The following is a 23139-nucleotide window of genomic DNA, read 5'->3' as shown; positions in this document are numbered from 1 at the left end:
AAATAAAGTACAATATGTCACAATAAAGACAATTATACAATGTGTGTGCAGAGAAAAAAAAGAAAATGACAGCTAAACCTAAATACCTCAGAACTGTAAAAAGCCTTTGTCCAGAATGACAAAACATGCTTTCAATGTCCTGTCCTTAAAGGGGTACTCCCCTCTAAACATTCTATCCCCTATCCATAAGATGTTAAATTGTGGGGGTCCTGGGGACCCCTGTAATCTCCAGGCCGGCAGCAGCGGCGTCAGGAACACAGAGGTTTGCAGCTGTTACGCCTCATCACATAGACGAGCATTGAAGGGGTGCGGCTGGCATCGCCAGTCATCGGGCATGGAGCGGAGTCCGAATGACAGGGCTGCCACAGCGGAGATGGTGAGGGTCCCCGCAGCTGGATCCCTGCAATCTAACATCTTATCCCCTATGCTTTGGATAGGGGGATACATTGTCTTCAGCGGAGAACCCCTTAAAGGGGTCAAAAAACTGAATGAAAACATAGATGGCATAATGATGGCATGCTGGGAGTTGTAGTTTTGTAACAGCTGGAGGCACGCTGGTTGGGAAACACTGTCATAAGGTTATACATGCCTTTATGACATCTAACCAAAAAAAAAGCTTGTTGCCCATAACAACCAACTACAGCTCAGCTTTCATTTCACCAGAGAACTATAGGAAATGAAAGGTAAGCTCTGAGCTGTTGCTATTAGCAACAATGACTGCCCCAATTGAAGACATGTTAGACTACTCCAGTGAGTTCAGTGTGAATGGTTACGCCCTCAGCCCGGCTACATGAGGTATCTGTGACCCGAGGGAGCGGCCGTACACAGGCGTGCGTGGTACAAGGAAGTGGGCGTGGTTAGGCGGGGGCAGAGGGCGCGGTCGGGCGGACTTGTTGTTAGGAGCAGATGATATGCAGCAGAGCGGTTGCTAGGGTCACAGAATCAGTAGGCGTTCCCTAAGCATGGGGGCGTGTCCAATTACCCGGCAGGTGTATGGATGGGCGGGGCGCCCCGGTGAAGTGGTTGTTCCAGTCTCACTTCTGTCGTTGTCACCTGTGTCTTCCGCCGGAACAGAAATGGTAAGAGGGGGATCGGGGGGTCAGGGGCAGGAGAGCCGGGGGCACGTAGCTGGGTACACCATGATCGCTGCCAGACACCTGTCTCCGGCTGTGATTGGAGCGCGCGTGCGGCTTGACAGCTCTGCCTGTCACAGGTGGTCAGCAGGGAGGTGTCATGGGGGCTGCCATCTATTAACCCTGAAATTACCTGGCGTCACCGGCTTCCTGGCAGTAATCTGTAGTAATGTCAGTATAGGTGACTGTACAGTGACCTGCCGGGGCCACACAGCATTACAGCACGGAAATGGAGAGCAAGTTCACTACTGTACAGGTGTCCATAGAGCAAGGAAGATCTGGGGCAAGACATAACCCACTTATTCTTCTGTATACCATCTATATACAGTCACCGCTCTGTATACCATCTATATACAGTCACCGCTCTGTATACCATCTATATACAGTCACTGCTCTGTATACCATCTATATACGGTCACCGCTCTGTATACCATCTATATACGGTCACCGCTCTGTATACCATCTATATACAGTCACCGCTCTGTATACCATCTATATACAGTCACTGCTCTGTATACCATCTATATACGGTCACCGCTCTGTATACAGTCACTGCTCTGTATACTATCTATATACAGTCACTGCTCTGTATACAGTCACTGCTCTGTATACCATCTATATACAGTCACCGCTCTGTATACCATCTATATACAGTCACCGCTCTGTATACCATCTATATACAGTCACCGCTCTGTATACCATCTATATACGGTCACCGCTCTGTATACCATCTATATACAGTCACCGCTCTGTATACCATCTATGTACAGTCACCGCTCTGTATACCATCTATGTACAGTCACCGCTCTGTATACCATCTATATACAGTCACCGCTCTGTATACCATCTATATACAGTCACCGCTCTGTATGCTATCTGTATACAGTCACCGCTCTGTATGCTATCTGTATACAGTCACCGCTCTGTATGCTATCTGTATACAGTCACCGCTCTGTATGCTATCTGTATACAGTCACCGCTCTGTATGCTATCTGTATACAGTCACCGCTCTGTATGCTATCTGTATACAGTCACCGCTCTGTATGCTATCTGTATGCAGTCACCGCTCTGTATGCTATCTGTATACAGTCACCGCTCTGTATACTATCTGTATACAGTCGCCGCTCTGTAAACCATCTAGATTATCCCAGATCCTCCACCAAATTTCTCAGTGAGACACTTTTTGGCTTGTAGGCCACTGTAGTTTGGTGGAGAATTTGGTAGAATTGGTGGGAACTGTATTTCCCTGCTGTCTGACTGTTTCTAGTTAGAACATTGAATGGCAGAAACATTGATGCCAGTGCTACCATAGGAGAGCAGATAATACAGCCTTTAGGACTTATAGGGGCAGATTTATCAAAACCTGTCCAGAGGAAAAGGTGCTAAGTTGCCCATAGCAACCAATCAGATTCCTTCTCTCATTTTTGAAAAGGCCTCTGAAAAATAAAAGAAGCAATCTGATTGGTTGCTTTGGGCAACTTAGCACCTTTTCCTCTGGACAGGTTTTGATAAATCCCCCATAGTGTTGATACCCACAACTGATGATCTATTCAGATCTATCAGAAATACTAGAAGACTTTTCTTCACTTGCTAGTTGTCACCGCTTCTCATGTTTAGCGGCAATTCATAAACTGGTTTCCTATGTGAGTTGCTGCAAATATTCAGTCATATTGATTTACCTACAGTCAGAAATTGTATATGAATACCATTTACATAGTAACAAAACATCTTATACATTGACTCAACCTCCAGCTGCAATGAGCAAGCAGTTCTCCCCGGGGTATATGCTGCGGTGTTACATTCATACATGTAGAATTGCTACCCTTTTCTTATGTAAGTACTATGCAACTTATAGGATTTTATCCTGGGAGATACTTATTGCACAAGTGTCTCACCTCTTTCATGATAAACATTTTAATAATATATCAGGAATAAACCATAGCAGAGCATGAAAGAATTCCTGCACTCACCATAAAGGTAAAGGTAATCGGGCTCCTTCTCAGGGCCTCTCACAGACGGACAGGCAAGGCTGGCGTGGGGTGCTCAGAGGCGACTGCCGGAGGTTTCGCGCAGCGTGGTTAACTTTTTCCGGTCGGAGTCACCTTTGAGCGCCCCACGCCAGCCTTGCTGCACAAAACCGCTGGCAGTCGCCTTTGAGTGCCCCACGCCAGCCTTGCTGCGCACCATGCTGTGTGAGACCACTGGCAGTCGCCTTTGAATGCCCCATGCCAGCCTTGCCTGTCCGTCTGTGAGAGGACCTGAGAAGGAGCCAGATGACCTTTACCTTTGCGGAGAGTGCAGGAATTCTTTCATGCTCTGCTATGGTTTATTCCTGATATGCTGTTTGCCACCATTCCTAGCACCTCAGCTGGTCCTTCACTCTGAATACCCACAGGGCCGATCCTGTGTCCATATACAAGTGTTGTGGAAATTCGCACTCTTGGTGGGGTGAAGAAAAGTTGAAACTTATCTGGCGCTCGCTGGATGGAGTGAAGAATGCTAGTACACTCCAGGTAGTTTAGAACAGCGTTATTTTATTGTGATAGAATAGTAGACAACGCATTTCGAGGGGGTCTGCACCCATCTTCCTCAGGTTAGCTCCCTGACCTGTGGAAGAGGGGTGCAGACCCCCTCAAAACATGTTGTCTATTATTCTATCACAATAAAAGAACGCTGTTCTAAACTACCCGGAGTGTACTAGCATTCTTCACTCCATCCAGCGAGCGCCAGATAAGTTTAAACTTTTCTTCACCCCACCAAGAGTGCGGATTTCCACATTGCAACACCGCCCCAGGACGCTGGGCACGGACAGACACAGGCTGCTGCTGCTTCCTCCTAGTCAAGGCTGACTACGGTGTTGCGCTCGGAGCGCAACACAACAAGGTGAATAGTTTTATTTACACACCTTTCTCACATCTACTAACGCGAGGTAAAGGCACAGGGTGTGCCGGTTTTTGTCCCGTTTCTTTTTCATATACAAGTGTTGTGATAGTATACAGGCTGCAGTGCTACTCTACATTCTTCTCTAAGTGCTATTTTAGTAATATATACATACTGGTGTGTTCTGGCCATGAGAGTTTATCTTTGTGCCTGTGATCAGCTTATTACACATGTATACACCAGTATTACTGATCTGTATGGCACACATCTGGAAGATAGTGCCCATAATTGACTATATCTGACGCCACATAATGCCAATCGCTGCTTCTAAGGTAGAACCTGAAACCACATGTGGGCAATATTTGGCTGCACACAGACTGCCTACCAGTCTGTAAGACACATTCATGCCAGATTTTTACTACAGGCAGCATAGGTGCATGTGCCAGTATTGTAGGTACTCAATGCTTCATTGTGCTACTGTTTATCAGATAATTTATCAGATTATTATAATTTTTTATCTCTATTCGTTTCTCTCCTATGTAAACATTACTTTGCAGCTAAGATGAGCAGCCCAGCTATAAGCCCTTAGGAAACTGCCTTTCTTCTATATCTCTTCTAAGGCTCCTTTCACACTATATGTTGCTCTGTTTTAAACACCCGTTATAATGTCTTGTTATGAAAACCCTTAAAAATGGCCGTTACAAAATCCCATTCAAGTCTATGGGATTTTTTGATTATCCGTTATCACCCGTTATAGCCCGTTATGAATAACGCATGTTATGTGTGACAGGAGAAATAACATCACATGCACTCATTTTTCTCCGGTCACAAATAATAACATTGTTATTCATAACAGGCTATAATGGGTGATAACAGCTAATCACAAAATCCCATAGACTTGAATGGGATTTTGGAACGGCCGTTTTTTAAGGGTTTTCATAACGGGACAGAGCAAGATATAGTGTGAAAGGAGCCTAGGCTTCTTGTGGTAGAGATGAAAACTGTCAGGGGAATAGCATCATGCTTGGTGATCTATTGTAGTGCCAACGCGAGGCAGTGCTTTATGTAGAAAATTCAGAACTACCCTAGTATCTGGTCTATTAGGCCAGGCAGGCTAATAGACCAGATACTATGATAGTGTGTTATTGTTACAGTGTGTACTTGTATCTGGAGATAATAATAGTCTTTATTTATGTAGTGCCAACCTCCATAAGTAAAATGACTAATATTCAAAACAAATAAACAGTGAGACAAATGAGAGCTCCCTGTCCATAAGAGCTTACACCCTAAAAGAAATGGGGCACGATAGGTACATTGTCCTAATTTTTAAACTAGATTGGCCCACTGTTTTGACATTTTTAAGATAAATAAGCTGCATGTGTCCATCACCCTGCCACTATATAAATCAGCCGATATACACCAAAATTGATATAGTAGAGATACTCTTGATTTTGAGCAAATCAGGTTGTGTACAGACCACAGACTATGGCTGTGTGACACAAGACGCCTTCTAGAAATGAGTTTTCAAGCTATGCTTTTAAGTGAAAATACTATACCATGTCTAAAAGTCCAGGAGAGTTAGTTCTACAGAATAGGTGCAGCACAACGCTCTTGTATAGCTTTACAGCACCCCCTAAGAAACAGCAGCTGCATGGAGGACATTATAGGGCAATACTGGACAGTGTAAACTGTGAATTAAGCCCTGGGGTGAGATCTTAGACAGTGAACTTGTATAGTCTCTTTGCAGTGACTACATATGAGGAAGAAATAATAAACCTGATTCCATTATATTTCTGACTTCTTCAGGTTTATTTGGTTTACTAATGGATTTTGAGCGAGAAATAAATTAGTGTCAGTTTTATCTGTTCCCATAAATTTCTTGGCCATTTCCTTTTCTTTTACAGACTGTCGGTAAAATGTAAGGTTGTTTTTCAGTAATGAAAGAAAATTTATCTTATTATAAAACTTTTTAATTTACTTTCACAGAATTTTGAGTCAAGGTACTGTATAGAAACATACAGATCTTCGCTTACCCTCTGCTGATTCGATTGCTCCTGGTCACTGCTCCATGGTTCCTAGGAGGGGTTCCCTGCAGGAACTGACCCCTCAGCCAATCACTGGCCCAGGTCACCATGGCAACCAATGATTACCTTTTTCTATAGCTGATATCTAGTGCAGAAAAAATAGAGCAGAGCTTCCTTTAAGGTCAGTATGTTTGTGGAAATGTGCAGCAGACAACGGAGGTAGCATCTATTAGATATGTGCTCACCTTATTGGGTTGTGTGGTTGTGTTCCCGGGGATCAAACTCTGGTTCCCTCAGTTGATCTTGGACTTCGGGTAGAAGACAGGAAAAATTCCGGGTGTTCAGGCGCGTGCCGCAAGAATGGAATGTCATCCAGTGGTGGGAGATATATATATATATATATATATATATATATATATATATATATATATATATATTCTTTATTCAGCCGATAAAGAATATATATCCTACCACTGGATGCCATTCCATTCTTGCGGCACGCGCCTGAACACCCAGATTTTTTCCTGTCTTTTTCTGGAGCTGGGATAACTCTTTAAGGGTAGGGTCACAATTATCGGATCTGCAGCGTATTTTACGATGGTGATCCGCTCATGACTGACCCTAGAGTGTGCATCCTGCTATGTTCATGTGACAGCTCGTAGCAGCAATCCAATGCTACGAGCAGACACCCAGGAATCTGCACATCCCTAGTAAACTGCGGGCACATACGCAGTCTACTCACAGACATCGCGGCCGCTCCCCCTGCTCCCTGAGGTAGGCAGAGAGCGGCCGCGCTGGCTGAGAGTAAACTGTGCATGCGCTTGCAGTTTACTACAGTCGTGTAGATCCATGTGCGAGCAGACACACGAGGATCTGTGCGACTGTAGTAAACAGCGGACGCATGCGTGGTTCACTCGGAGACATCGTGGCTGCTCCCCTGCTCCCTGAGCTAGGCAGCGATGTCTCAGAGTAAACTGCGTATGCGCCTGTAGTTTACTTTAGTCGTGCAGATCTCTGTGCGAGCGGACACACTGACACAGCAGGATGCACACTCTAAGGTCGGCCATCTGCAGATCCACAGCATAAAATACGCTGCTGCTCCATTACACGTGACCCTACCTTAAGAGTAGATAGAGGGTTTTTTTCTACTAAGAACCTTTTTTCATTATTTTTCCATTAATGGTTAGAATTGTGGTCCTGAATCCCTTGTTTCTCATTACTTCACAGCTCCACTTTAAGGGTACGTTCACACATACAGGATCCTGTGCAGATTTGTAACTGCAGATAAGAAGCTGCAGCAGAAAATCCTGTGCCTCAAACCCTGTGCATCAAATCTGCGTACGTGTGAATGTACCCTAAGGAGGAGTTTAAATACACCACCAGTTAAGCATACTTGGGGACTCTCCCTTTTAAGTATATGGGTTTGACGGAGCGCTGAGCTGTCTGTCGGCCCCATAGACATTGAATGTACGTGGACTTTTACAATTCTTTACTGTTTTATCACTGTCACTGTTTGGGTATGCATCTCTCTTATATGATGATGTGTTGTCCACAGTGGTGCTGTAGTGACATCACTATCGATGGCATTTTTCTGAAATGATCCGTGATGGCCATGATTCTTTTGTTTCTGAGCGATTATAATAAGCTGAAGTTTTACAGTGTTGGGAGTTGTAGTTGAGCTGGAGGCACACTGCATGGGGGGACTGATTTACAGATTTACAGTGTTGATCCTTCTTTTTCAAGACTTCTGCAATTCGCCCTCGAAGGATGGATACCAGCTTTTGGGCCAAATCCTAAATAATGACACCTTATTCTTGTCTAATCACTGCTTGAAGTTAAAGGACCGAAAAAAAACATATCCCCTATCCACAGGATAGGAGATAAGTGTCTGATCGCGGGGGTTCGATTGATGGGACCCCCGCAATCTCTCGAACGGGGCCCTGGCATTGCCTGATGGCCATAGTGTCGAGCTCACTGAGCTCAACGAACACGCCCCCCCCCTCGATACAGCTCTATGGTAGAGGCAGGGAGGCACGAACGCTGCATCGCCACCTCTCCCATATAGATACGTGGAGGGGTGTATCAGCCGCAATGTCATGGCCACGGCCCTGTGCAGGAAATTGCGGGGGGGGGGGGGGCATCGTTTGGACCCCCCCACAATCAGACCTATCCTGTGGATAGGGACCACGTTTCTTTTTGCTGCAGATTTCCTTTAATCACAATTTTATTTTAGTTTTTTTTTGTTTCTCAACCCACTTTTTGAGGATTGGCCCCAAGTTCTCAATGGGATTGAGATCTGGTGAGTTTTCTAGCCCTGGACCCAAAATGTCAATGTTTTACACACTAAACCACTTAGTATAGATACAAATAGTTATTCATGGCAGTGTTCTTGGCAAAATTGTGAGTGAGCCTACTCCTTTTGGATGAAAATCCATCACACACATGAATGATCTCAGAATGCTTTAAGTTAGATTGTCACACAGGTTTTTTTGTGGTGTTTTTTTTAAAAACTGTCACTGCAGAAGTGTTTTCAAAAGGAATATAAAATATAAAGGATATATATATCCTTCTTACTGGATCCACTTTTGATGTTGGCTCAAAAACTGCAGTGGCAGTAAAACATAAAACGCCAGAAAAAAATCTATGTGTAAACCTAGCCTTAAAGGGGTACTCCCACCCCAGACATCTTATCCCCTATCCAAAGGATAGGGGATAAGAGGTCTGATCGTGGGGGTCCCGCCGCTGGGGAACCCCACAATATTGCACGCGGCACCCACCTGTTTCTTGTCCGGAAGCGCTGGAGGGTCTGGGTTGCGACCACGGGAACGGAAGTCCGTGACATCAGGACTCCGCCCCCGTGTGACGTCACGCCCCATCCCCTCAATGCAAGTCTATGGGAGGGGGCGTGACAGTCCTGACGTCACGGACTTCCGTTCCCGTGGTCGCGACCCAGACCCTCCAGCGCTTCCAGACAAGAAACAGGTGAGTGCTGCATGCAATATTGCGGGGGTCCCCAGCGGCGGGACCCCCGCGATCAGACATCTTATCCCCTATCCTTTGGATAGGGGATAAGTTGTCTAGGGTGGGAGTACCCCTTTAATGGTACTCTTGGTAGCGCTCACCTTTTCTTCTACAGACAAGAACTTTTTCAGTTGTTTCAAACATTCATTTCAGAGAAAATGACTTTGAGGCTATGTTCACACAATGGAATTTCCATGTGTAATTCCGCATTGGAATCCTGCAGGGATATACTACAGCAGCAGAGTCCCACTGATTTCAATGGTATTTTGCTGTGCAGCTCACATAGCAGAGTTTCCGCATCGGAAATATCTGGCACAGAAATTCAAATTCCATTGTCTGCAGAAAGAATAGACATATCTATCCTGTCTATTAGATGGCGCATTCCCGAGCGGTCCTTGCGCCACCATGTTCTGCCGGCGCTCCACTGTCAGGGGATTTTCCGTGGGGACATCCCTAGCCCAACAGTCCTATGCAGACCCTGTACTTCCTGCAGAATGTCAGTATGTCACTGATGTTTCTCTTGGAGAGTAGTGGCTTCTTTGCGGCCCTTCTTGGCATCAGGCCAGCCTCCAAAAGCCTTCAGCCTTTGTTATTGGTCAATATTTGCCCAAGATTGGTCGAGCTTTGTTCATTTCAAAACCTTTGGCCGTACATTTGACTGTACATTTGAGTTGAATTGCTCATTTTGTACTTCCCATGTAGATTATTAAGTGACCATGTATTACATCAGTGTTTTCCAACCAGTGAGCCTCCAGCGGTTGCAAAACTACAACTCCCACCATGCTCGGACAGCCTTTGGCTGTCCGGGCATGCTGGGAGTTGTAATTTTGCAACCGCTGGAGGCACACTAGTTGGAAAACACTGTATTACATGGCCGTGCCAAATCCCCCAAAGCTGAATCTGTTCTTGGCAGTACCTCTCCATCTATCATGTTAATTTGTCCTAATAGGGTATAGAGCCAAACTGGACGCTCCCTTCAAAAGGTGCTTCCCAGTCCAGATAACTGGGAATGTAGTGCCTCTCCTTAGCCGTGGAACTGTTCCAAAAACAGGATGTGGTGCTACCTCGAAATTTTCAGGTCATTGCATCTGCCTTGAGAATCAGTCCATGTACACAGTCCGTTGCATGACAGTCAGTAGTTTGCTCACAGATTTGTACAGCAGCTAGGCTCTCTTATGAATAAATCATAAATAGTTCCAATTTTTTTTAGAAGCCGTACTGTAATTTTTAGAAACCATCTTTGGTGATGCATCTTACACCCACTGTGCGCTCTGTTCCTGCGTGTTCTTTCAAAGCTGGCACATTGTTGGAATGGGATGGGAGGGGGTATCACAGCAGGCTTTGCTTTAAAGAGTAGCAGTTCTTAATATTGCAAGGGAAGAGAAGCCGAAATAGAGCAGGTCGTCTGAAAATTTTAAATCTTCAGATTGACGTCTCTCGATTGTGTTTACGATGAGCTATAAAGGAATGGCTTCATAATGATTTTTTCTCACCTCTTATCTAAAGATTTTGTTTAAATAGTCAAGTGCGTTTACTGTTCCTGATGGTTGTATTGGTGAGTCTGAACAGCTCGGGGCTGAACATACAGGTTTGCAAAGTAATCATACAAGTGCCTCGTGCCTTTGTCCACACAGAGTTCAACCATCAGTCAAGGTCAATTCACACTAGAGCCCTGCATGGGGATTGGGATCCCACAATAAAAAAAATTGCAGGCAATAATGAGGTTGTTGCGGTTGGGAGCAGACAGTCACGCGATATGCTTGGGAAACCTGTGTACTCCTGCACTGCAGAGAAGACCCTGCCTATATCACCTACATTATAAATGTCAAGAGTTCAGGTACAGGTTTCGGCACTACCTAGCTTAAGCTGTAATAAACTTCCAGTGTGCAGTCACGGTACATGGGAGAGACAAATGTGAGCTTCTGTGGGGTGCACTCAAAGGGATGATAGTCCATGCAATATCAAATATCAAGTAGAGGAATGAGGCACTCACCACTGTAGATATGAGCTTCTTTATTTTCTTAATTCCATGTGCATACGGTAAAACAGTCAGGTCGGGTGAGGACGCCAACTAGTTGGCGTCCTCACCCGACCTGACTGTTTTACCGTATGCACATGGAATTAAGAAAATAAAGAAGCTCATATCTACAGTGGTGAGTGCCTCATTCCTCTACTTGATATTTGATATTACATTATAAATGTACCACCCTTCCAGACCCCCAAATCCCAGCTGAGCTTAACCAGCATCATGCTGTGTGTAAGCACTGCCCAAGCATAGCCCCTTGTCATGCGCTGCTGTATCCCCTGCTGTAAATAATTTGGTGGTACGCTATATACTTAGTACGTGGCATACGTACAATGCCCACAACAGTGGACTTCCCTCTGTATGAGGAGCCTGCCCTTGAGGACCCCAACAGGTGATACTAACATAGTAAATACAAGACAAGTACACTACATATACTCATAGTTTTACACAGCCGCCTTAGTGCCCACCAGATCACACCTTATACTGACTGCAGTGAACATATTTGGCTTAGCCCTAACATTTGCGCAAATGTTACAGGAGCAGACTGGATTGGACACGCGTGTAGCGGGAGTGGGCTGGATTAGACACACGTGTGGGAGTGGGCTGGATTAGACACACGTGTGGGAGTGGGCTGGATTAGACACACGTGTGGGAGTCGGCTGGATTAGACACACGTGTGGGAGTCGGCTGGATTAGCTACACATGTTGCGGGAGTGGGTTGGATTAGACACACGTTGGAGGAGTGGGTGTGAATGGACACATGTTGCAGGAGTAGAACACACACATTGTGGGAGAGGGCAGTAATGGTCCGAAATTCATCTGGAGCGGGTGGCAGCGGGATTAAGTAAACAGTCCTGCGCAGGGCTCTGATTTACACCACATTTTGCTCACACATTGCTGTTGTGTTGACCACCTGTCAAGGTGTGCCAACCAATACTGCAATGTACCTTTTGCATTGGGTTTAATGGACCAAATGTAGTCTAATAGTGACTACAAATGGTCAATTTCCCTCACATATACTGTATCTGCGTAGGACTCAAAAGCATGGTCTGCGTTTGAGCTCCGACTGCGAAGATCATTTCTGTGATCGCTATATACATTACACATTTTTGTACCCAATGCATAGCTTGGTGTCTGGGAAGCCTTTGCTACATGGCAGGTCCTTTCCCTGAACATTCAATGCTATACACAGATACCTGGACTGTCAACACTGCGAGCACCAAGTCTGGTTCCAAATCACTCATTGTAGTGCCCTAGACCTGTTGCTAAGGAGGCAGAGCTACATACTAGACCCAATCCCAGGGGATTCAGTTCTAATGCTCGTGCATCTACAAGGGGAGCTATTAAAGGGGTACTCCGGTGGAAAACTTTTAATTATAAATAAACTGGTGGCAGAAAGTTAAACAGATTTGTAAATTAAGAGACTATAAATACAGAGTCCGGCACTGCTGTGTATACGGCAATTGAAATGACTACAGGTGGGTAGCAGAAGCCAACAACTATTCCATGTGGTGCTCAGTCTTGATATGGCAAGTATATCCAACAGTCAACGTGGTAAGAATAGAAGACGGCACTCACCCAGGATAGTAGCTTCAAAAGTTCTTTATTGTATGAACAAGGTGGCGGTGTCAGACAGGTGAAAAGACAGGAACACCGAGGGCCTCAGCGTGCAGGTTACCTTTTTAGCAGATTTGTAAATTCTACAAAAAAATCTTAATCCTTTCAGTACTTTTTAGCAGCTGTTTATTTTTTGAATTTCTATTTTGTGTTGTCCACAGTGCTCTCTGCTGACACCTGATGCCCGTATCATGAACTGTCCAGAGCAGGAGAAAATCCCCATAGCAAACCTATGCTGCTCTGGACAGTTCCTTACACGGACAGAGGTGTCAGCAGAGAGCACTGTGGACAACACAAAAGAGAAATTCAAAAAGTAAAGAATTTCCTTTGTAGCATACAGCTGTTAAAAAGTACTAAAAGGATTAAGATTTTTTTTTATAGAAGTAATTTACAAATCTGTTAAACTTTCTGGTACCAGTTTGTTTATAAAAAAAAAGTTGCACGTACTTGCGCACATGCGACTTTTCTATACATGCTGGGACTTTTAGATTTTTGCTTATTCCAAAGCACATTTCTGAAATCTGCTCACGTAGTAATTTTTTATTTTTTACTTTGCAGTGGTCATGTATTTATAAAATGCGATAGTCGCTATTTATGAAGACAAAAAAGTTACATCTCCATTTAAAAATCGCATATGTATTCCAGGTCCAACCTGGCTTACAGAAAGTGCATACGTCAACAGAAAAGGACAATAACAACTGTTCTTGTTCTGCATCATGAAACAAAGCTACTACATTAATGTTAATTATAGAAAAAATTAACTCTTTTAATTTTAAGGTTGAAAATACACAGTGCACACCTTGTTAATTTTAGGACATGTACATGCTGGCGTACCCACTGAATTTTAAAATTAATGTTGTGTTAAAAAAGAATAAGGCACAAAATAATTGTGTAAGAATTTGTACAGACTACGTAAATAACCAATATGTTGCACAAAAATTTTTCCTTAAAAAAAGAAACATCCATAGCAATACAGCTTCATGCACATTTTAGAGTGGGTAATGTACCGAGCTGTTTTAATTTTTTTTTATTTTTTATTTTTTGTGGCTTCACTATTGTTTATGTGCCTGTTTGTGCTGCACTGTCTTCCTTCCTGATGTTAACTCCGGGCTCTGCGCAGCAACGTAAGACTCCGCCCACCAATGTCACAAAATGCAGGCTCAAAATTAAACAAAAAAAGCCTCCAGAGTATGGATATTCATGGTGCGGCATAGTATGTTTTTAATATTTTTTTTTATTTCTGAGGAGGGTGGATGGGTTGTTGCGGTATAGCTGGAGTGCAGCTATTTAGTGCCAGTCAGGGTGTCATCCGATGCGGTACGTCCCCCCTCCCCATCACTCTCTAGCAACACTACTGGTAATAAAGGGTAGATAAAGAACTTCGGCTATTAACATAAGGGAAAACTTTTCTGATTTAAAAAAAATGCTTTTGTAAGTGGGTTTCCCGGGTTTCGCTTACGTGTTTATCAAGGGCGTGCGACTATTTGATAAATAGGCCGCATGTAAGTTAAAAAAAATTGTCATATAAAAGCTATACATTTGAAAAGAATGATTAAATCTCCTTCAGGGTGTTTTTCACTTTGTGTGGTGTTTTTAGGCTCAAGGCTAGTTTTCCAAAATCGCAGCATGCTGAGGGTATGGCTTTTTTGTGGGAAATCTTGCTGTTTTTCCCTTTCATAGACTTCTATGGGAGGGAAAAAAACTCCACACAAAGTGAAAAACACCCTGAAGGAGATTTAATTTGAGTACCCTGAATGAATCGCATGACTTGTAAGAAAAAAAGAACACAGGGAATCAAAATGCCAAAGAAAAATGCTTATACTAAAAGCCAGTATTTTTGAATAAAACGCCACATAAACAGTATCTTGGTAATGAAAAATTAGGAGTTTTTTGTGGCTTTTTTCAAGTAAAAAAAAAAAAAAAAAAACTCAGCACAAAAGTTTCCTAAGTTTCCTTCACTAACATAATAAAATGACCTAAAAGCCCCTGAAGCTTGTTTATGCATAACATATAGATTTGGGAGAATGCTGGGAAACACATAAGAGGGTATTTGTTCTCGTTTTTTTTTAATTTACTTTTGTGCTTTATAATTAGATCCTCTATTTATATACTTCTCCTTTGGCTGACTTTGCAACCCAAAAGTCACAAAAAGGCAGTGTTATGTTGTGATGTGTTTATATTTAAACACAGGCGATAGTATCATGTTAGTACATGACACATGTTGTTGGACGCTTCTAATTTTTCCATAAACACTTAACCTAAATGTGTTAAATTGATTCATTTATGTTTGTGTTTAAAGGGACAATTTCAGTGAGATCTGAAGTCTGGTTCACTCTGGATAACGTTTTACACAGAAGATAAAAGTTGGCTGAAATGTGCGATTTTTGGCCAACAATTCTTTAAAATTGATATGTCCACTATTGTTCGTTGTGGCTTTTGTCTGTCAAAAATGTCATCCATCAGGCTGGATTTTTTGGCCATGGTTGGCATGATAAGCCGAGGTTACTCTATCATTTACCACTTTGTGCAAGCTCACGGTCAGTGGTGCTGCTGTGTATTGCATGTGGGAGGGGGGATGCATCCCCAAGAGAGAAATAATCATCTCGCAAAGGTATCACCCCATCTAATGTCTTGTTCTGGGGCTGGAAGCGTGCGAGAGTGAGAAATGCAGAGGAAGATTGGGTAATCGCGGCCAGGGAACAATGGACCTCTCATTGAGCCGCTGTGGCTGCATTTCAATTCACAATCTTATGTCCTTACGCAGGCACGGTACTGACTGACCAGGCTTCTACAAAAAATAAAGTAAAACCTGGCACCCCTATACATGAAATCCTACTAGGCCTGACAGAAAAAATAAGTCCTTCTGGCATGGGATCGTTCATGGATCCAATGGACAATTGATGAGCGGCATTCAGGCAGAAGTCTTATGTATATGGGCACCTTTACTCTTGTTCATGAGCAGTGTTTACAGGTACTTTGGCTTGAATATTTAGGAGTAGCATTGTCTGCAATTCTCTAATGTAATGTTATTAGCTTAAAAGCTCCTACTGAAAGCTGAAGGGCAATGAGCTTTTAGTGTGGAAGCCAAGGGGAATTCTTATGAAATTATTATTTATCTAATAGTGGTTTGAGATGTCTGATTATATAGAGATTAGTGGCACCAAAAGGTGCTGCTCATCTCTCTCAGCAAAAGTGACCTGTTACAGATTATGCTGGTGTCAGGAACATTTCACGTAGGGCAGGAAAGTAGTGTGCCCTAACATTCCCTAAAGCTGCTGTCCCTTCCTATTGCATATCTGACCTATGCGATGGATCTACAACCACAAAGTATGTACATATACTGCCCTAATGTGCTAGGACATCAGAGTAAATATAATGAACTGAAGCTGTACAAGGTCAGGGTACACGTCAAGAACACAAGGGGTTAACACAGTAACCAACAAACAGCACTAAGGACCTAATACACAGCAGGAAAGCTAAATAGCAACAAATATAAATATCAAGGCAAGATATAGCATGCAGACAATCAGTTCAGAGACAAGATAAATGGTAGATATGATAATATGAACAAGGCTGAAAAACAGGATAATAAAATGGCTAAACAGGACCGGGATATGCAGGGGGTGAACGGGTTAATGTCAGACACCAAACAGGTCAGGTTTACTAGAACACAATTCAAACTAGACAGACACAAGAAAAGCTTAAAGCCAAACTCCATAACAGGAATACAGGTCAAGAAACTAAACAGGAATACAGGTCAAGAAACTAAACGGGAATACTAAATACTGAACACTAGACTGGGAAGAAGAATTACACAGGACTGATACAAGAACTAAACAGGACTGATAACCGCATAAAATCTGAACACGGGTCTAAACAAAGTACACAAAATATATACAAAGCATAACACTAAAACCTTCAACAAAGTAAAACATAAGGCTAAAATCTAGATACACAGATGTAGGATAAGAAACCATGGCTGACCTCAGGAAACGTGCACAAACTAAGGGGCTATGAAACAGTGCAAACATAGTGCAGTTAGCCACAAGGAATACAGAAGTGCTAGGGTCTAAATAACTCCACAGGTAAACATATTGGCTGGAAACATTAACACTAGCCTGACCAAAGCACACAACATGCAAAAATTGGTCAGGCATGAAAAGCAGGTGTGAATACACACCAACATAGAAAAACACAGAATGCAGATATTACAGCTGGAAGTTCTTCTTCCAGTTCTGAATTGTGTTTGGTGCCATGTGGGAGGGTGGGCTGTGTCCAGGCACCCGGGGGCAGGGTGGGCTGTGTCCAGACACCCCGGGGCAGGGTTGTTTTTTAAGAAGGGCATTGTTAGGCTCCTTTCACACTATACTGTTGCTCCGTTAAAAAGACAATGTCCCTTTAAGAAAACCCTTAAAAACGTCAGTTTAAAAATCCCATTCATGTCTATGGGATTTTTTGATTATCCGTTATCACCCATTTTAGCCCATTATGAATAACTGATGTTATTTGTGACGGGAGAAAAATTTGTGCATGTGACATTTTTTCTCCCAGCACAAATGACGTCCGACGGGCTATAATGGGTGAGAACAGATAATTAAAAAATACCATTGACATAAATGGGATTTTTAATGGCTGTTTTTAAGGGTTTTCTTAACCTGACATTGTAATGGGTCTTTGTAACGGAGCAACAGTATAGTGTGAAAGGAGCCTTAGCTGTGGATATAATTGTGACTGACTTTTCATTTAAAATTAATCAGTTATTCAGAAATACTAGAAGTTGGTGTGTCAGAAAATGACTCCATAGGTAATCTAAGGATATAAGTTACTAGAGGAGTGACGTGCTCCTGCTGCACCTCCTTTTCACACTATTATAACTTCTAAGCAGGGAGGTTTCCTGTGTGAACTAATGACATATTATATGTTAATAGGTTTCTACCTCACCCTGTTCTTGTGTAATAACTTTATTACTGTGGGTAGGGTTATCTATATCATTCTTTTTAGAACTATGAAATTATATCAAAGCGTCATCTACATATTTCCCTGGAGATATTCATTTAGTCTTTTTGTATGACAACTATAGGAACAATGGCCCTCATTTACTAAGAAAATCGGGTTGTAAGTCTATGTTGCTTTCTTACCCGACTGCTTTTTTTCCCCTGGTATTTATTATTATGTCGCATCCTGTTTGTCGCACGTGGGTTTTGTTGGTTTTGGTTTCCAACTCCTCTGAGCTGTCGGGAAAAAATCCACAACAATACAACAAATTCGGGTTGGAAACCTTTATAAATACGTGGGAAAGCTCAGAAATGTCGGGTTACGCCCCTTTTTCGGGTTTGGGAGAATCCACATCGGGTCCGTCGGGAAAAAATGTCACATGGTGTCGCAGACTGGCGCACGATGTCTGCGACATGGCGCAGACAAAGATGCGACAAAAAAACCCGACAAAAGAGGTCGGGTTTAGAATAGTAAATGAGGGCCAATAACTTTGAGAAAAGTGAATGCGACTAAACCAAGAAAGCTGGGAAGCAGCTCTATGGAAAAGAGAATAATCCTTACTGCCTGATGTGCAGTCGAGACCAACAAGGCAACCCCTTCCAATACCCCTGGCAAAATTCCAGCTCAACATGGAGGGGATCTAGAGGCAAGGCAGAGAGCTTAGGCTAAATTCACATTGAAGGGTCCGTTCAGGTCTTTTTTTTTTTTTCCCTCTTGCACAGAACGGACACTGCCGGGTTCTGACGGACCCCAGTTTGCATGCACAATTTTTTTTCTGCTAAACTCCCAACGTTTTGACGGAATTGCCGACTGAGCTCCATATAGCAGAGCCTGAGGGCAATGTGAAAGAGGACAAGTGGGTGCTTTAGCCATTTCATCCTTTACAGACTGTGAGACATTTGTAATTAAAAGTATTGTACTTTTCATGAAATACATTTCACCATTATTCTGATCTCTCTCATAGATTCGATTCCTCCTTCTGTTCAGCCGGCAAGGGAAGTTAAGACTGCAGAAATGGTATGTAACGCTGACGGAGAAGGAAAAACGCAAGATAACCCGGGAGTTGATGCACATAATTCTTGCTCGGAGTCCTAGGACAAGCAGCTTTGTGGACTGGAAGGACTTAAAACTTGTATACAAGAGGTATATTATTCATGTATATTACACACCAATACACCTACACACCAATATCAGTGCCCCCACCCACATTTGCCAGAATTTTTGCTGCAACATTAAAGGAAAACTGTCAGCTTGCTCCCCCCGCACTAACCAGTGGTTCTGGCTGGTAGTGCGGGGGACGCTGATCAGTTTGATGCTTACCGTGCCCGGATCCGTCCCGCCGTTCGGCCGAAATCTTCGATTTTCTGTATATGCTAATTAGATGCTAACTGGCACAGGCGGGGTTACTGGCACTATGACGTCAGCCCGGCTCATCCGCAGTGCCGTCCAGCTCATCAATATTCCTCCCCTCCCTCTGCCTCTCCCTCTTCATTACAGAGCGGGGAGAAGAGGCGAGGGTGGGAAGGAATATTGATGAGCTGGGCGGCATGTCAGAGTGCCAGTAACCTTGGCCTGTGCCAGTTAGCACCTAATTAGCATATACAGAAAAACGAAGATTTCGGCAGGACAGATCCAGGCATGGAAGGCATCAAACTGATCAATGTCTTCCGCACTACCAGCCAGTACCACTGGTTAGTGCGGGGGGGGGGGGAGCAAGCTGACAGTTTTCCTTTAACAGTAGGCATTTAACAGTTATACGTTTTTTTTTCATTGAATTTTTTGCAAAACAAATTTTATAGAGCAGGGTTGCCCAAAACATTTCACTCTGCCATTGTTCTTTCAGTCATCTGTGTGTTTTAAAATTTATATTTATTAATCCGGCATAAAAATATGCAACTTTTCTCTTAGTGGACTGTCTCGGGCAAGTTTATCCTGAAATAATAAACATTTTTGAACGTTTTTACAACAGGCCAGTAAGTCTGACATCAATAAAGGGGAAATTAATGGCAACCCTACTAAAGGATAGGATTGTGGAACATCTAACATCCCATGGATTGCGAGATGATAAACAACATGGGTTTACTTCAGGGAGATCATGTCAGACTAATCTTATAGATTTTTTTTAACTGGGTGACTAAAAAAATAAATGGTGCAGGGGCAGTAGACATCGCTTATCTAGATTTTAGTAAGGCTTTTGACACTACCATATAGGAGACTTTTGAATAAAATGCAGTCTTTATGCTTGGACTGTCATATTGTTGAGTGGATTAGGCAGTGGCTGAGTGACAGACAACAGAGGGTAGCAGTCAATGGAGAATATTCAGAGCAAGGTCTTGTTACCAGTGGGGTACCTCAGGGATCTGTACTGGGACCAATATTGTTTCATATCTTTATGAGTAATATTGCAGACGGTCTCGATGGTAAGATATTGGTCTTTTTGCTAGCGACACAAAGATTTGTATCAGGGTTGATGTTCCTGGAGAAATACACCAAATGGAAAAGGATTTAGGCAAACTAGAGGAATGGTCAGAACTCTGGCAACTGAAATTTAATGTGGATAAGTGCAAGATAATGCACCTGGGGCATAAAAACCTCCGGGCAGAATATAGAATATTTGACACAGTCCTGCCCTCAGTATCTGAGGAAAGGGATTTAGGGGTCATTATTTCAGAAGACTTGAAGGGGTACTCCGCTGCTAGACATCTTATCCCCTATCTAAAGGGGATAGGGGATAAGATGCAGCACCCGGTGTTCTAAGCAAATGCTGGGTTCCAGCAGCAGTGGTCGTGATGTCACAGCCACACCCTTTGTGACTTCACGCCACACCCCTTCCATTTAGGCCTATGGGAGGTGGCGTAATGGCCGACACCCCCCCTCCCATAGACCTGAATAGAGGGGGCATGGTGTGACTTCACGGGGTGTGGCCGTAACGTTACGAACACTGCTGCCCGCTCCAAGCGTTGTGAACAAAATGTTCAAAACACTGCAGCATGGGAGTCCCCCTTTAACCCCTTCCCAACCTATGACTTACTGGTATGTCATGGATTGGGTGAGGGGAATATGATGCGGGTCTGCGGGTCGGGTCCGCGTCATAACCAGCAGATCCACACTGCTATCAGCAGCTGACATTTGCTGGTAATGAAGGACATCGGAGCTGGCTCCGATGTCCGTCATTGAAGTGGTTAAATGCAGTGATTAAAAATATTTAAAAATCCTCCCCCCTAATAAAAGTTCAAATCACCCCCCTTTTCCCATTGTTGAAATAAAACTCACACAAAAAAAAAAAAAAATTATAAACATATTTGGTATCGCTGCATGCGTAATTATCCAAACTATTAAATCATGATGCTCCTGATGCTGCACGGTGAAAGGCGTAAATGCAAAAAAGTTCCAAACACCAAAATTACTTTTATTTTATTTTTTTTCCTCAAATTTTCACATTTTTTTTTGTTACCTTTAAAATGAAACAAAAATTACCCAAGTTTAGTATCATTGGAATTGTCAGATAGCATGTCAGATTTAACAAATTTTGAACCCTGAAAAAATTAATGCCAAAATTAAGCAATTCAATATTTTTTTTTCCCTAATTTTGCCTTGTATATATTTTTTCTGGCTCCGTAATACATTATATGATAAAATAAAAATAAATAAAATAAAGTGTACAACTTGTCCCACAAAAAAAAAGCTCTAATACAACTTTCTCAGTGAAAAAAAAAAAGTTATGGGTCTTAGAAAATAAGGAGCAAAAAAAAATAAAAAAAAAACGTGAACCAAAAAAAAAAATAATATAAATATATATGTATATTTTTTTTAAAGAGAGAACAAGGAAGATTTGACTTCCCTCAATCTCCAGAACAGGGCACAACTGAGCGCTCCGGACCCTACCTTCCAAGACCTACTCAGCTCTGCAGTCATGTTCCACTCAGCCTATCAACGGCTGCAGTGGTGTCCCACCTCAGATGCTGTTTGGCTAAGCTGCCTGTCACTGCCGAGATCAGACCCTTATACTTAATGGATGCCTCCGGGATGTACAACTTATCCCCCATCCTAAGGATAAGGGATAAGTGATAGACCGCTGGGGCCCCCGCGATCTCCCAAAAGGAGCCCCGGCTCCCTGCATGGAACAGGCATTTTCGGCCACCACCGGAAGCGGCGGCTGACACGCCCCCTCCATGCAGTTCTATGGGAGAGCCGGAGTGCTGCTTTCGGCAATTTCCGGCTCTGCCACAGAACTGCATGGAGGGGGGATGTTGGCCGCAGCTTCGTGCTGTGGTCAAAAACGCTTGTTTCATGCAGGGAGCCGGGGCTCTGTTTGGGAGATCACTGGGGCCCTCGCAATCTAACACTTATCCTCTATCCTTAGGGGATAAGTTGTTCATCCCGGAGTTATCCTTTAATGATGTGGATAGGGGGATAGGGTTTTAAGCTTAAATCAATGCTCAATTTACATTTAAATAACTTGACTTTTACAAAAATTGCCGCCTCAACAATGTTCTGCTATAATCCACCCATTTAATTTATTACTTTAGTTGCAGCCTTTAAATCCATTAAAGTTCTGCTACATCTGTATACTTCTTTAGGGTACCTAAGGGTATGTTTGCATGTGTATATTTTCTGCTGAAGATTTGCTTCAGCAGATTTTGCTGCCCATTGACTTCATGTATAATCAATGGGGGGGGGGATTTATCAAAACCTGTCCAGAGGAAAAGTTGCTGAGTTGCCCATAGCAACCAATCAGATGGCTTCTTTTATTTTTAACAAGGCCTCTGCTGAATGAAAGAAGCAATCTGATTGGTTGCAACTCAGCAACTTTTCCTCTGGACAGGTTTTGATTAAATCTCCCCCAATATCTTTTTTCAAGTGGCTCTGGCTGATTTCATACTGCTGTATACTGTGTATACTGTGTATATTTTTCAGACCATTACTGGTTCCTTCTAAATCCCTATGGTAACCTAGGTTTTGTACTCTTAAAGAGCGGGATGTTTTTCAGAAATAAAGCTCTAAAGCGAGTTTAGTCCCATTATAGGTGACTATAGGTATAAGATAGTTTGAAGTTTATGAAGGTTTGAGAAACCATGAAAATGTATCTCACTCCTAGATTTTCATATTATTACAAATTGACTGACTTGCTATCCTGTCTGTCCAGGAAACGTGTCTGAAAGTGGAAAAACAGCATATCGCTATTCTGGGTATTTCCATCTTTACCTTCCCAGACAGGTTTTTCCCATGAGTTTCTCTATCCTGTCCTGGGAAAGTTGCAGGCAAATAATAAAGGTTACATCACACGCAGCTCATCATATGTCTTAAAGTGAATCTGATATCGGGTTAGGGGGACAATATTATGAGCGTTATAGTAATATCTGTTTTATGAATATGCAAATTAGGCTGTTCTGTGCAGTGGGGCTGTTCCTTTACCCCTTGCGGCACCGATACGGCCACCTAC

At 43.0% G+C, this 23139-nt stretch overlaps 1 protein-coding gene across 1 annotated transcript in view; it reads left to right on the top strand.

The window, feature by feature from the left end:
- The first annotated feature begins 858 nt into the window (after positions 1-858).
- Positions 859-23139, top strand: part of AP1S3 (adaptor related protein complex 1 subunit sigma 3) — a 36021-nt gene continuing 13740 nt past the window's right edge. The window contains exons 1-2 of the mRNA XM_056564923.1: positions 859-1079; positions 18661-18839. Of these exons, the coding sequence (XP_056420898.1) occupies positions 963-1079; positions 18661-18839 (296 nt within the window). The 5' untranslated portion in view covers positions 859-962. The remainder of the gene's footprint in view (positions 1080-18660; positions 18840-23139) is intronic.

This window comes from Hyla sarda, chromosome 3 (genome assembly GCF_029499605.1).
Source record: "Hyla sarda isolate aHylSar1 chromosome 3, aHylSar1.hap1, whole genome shotgun sequence".
In the NCBI taxonomy this organism is placed as follows: Eukaryota; Metazoa; Chordata; class Amphibia; order Anura; family Hylidae; genus Hyla; species Hyla sarda.
Note: the sequence above shows the minus strand (reverse complement) of the source record. Positions and strands in the feature narration are given on the sequence as shown.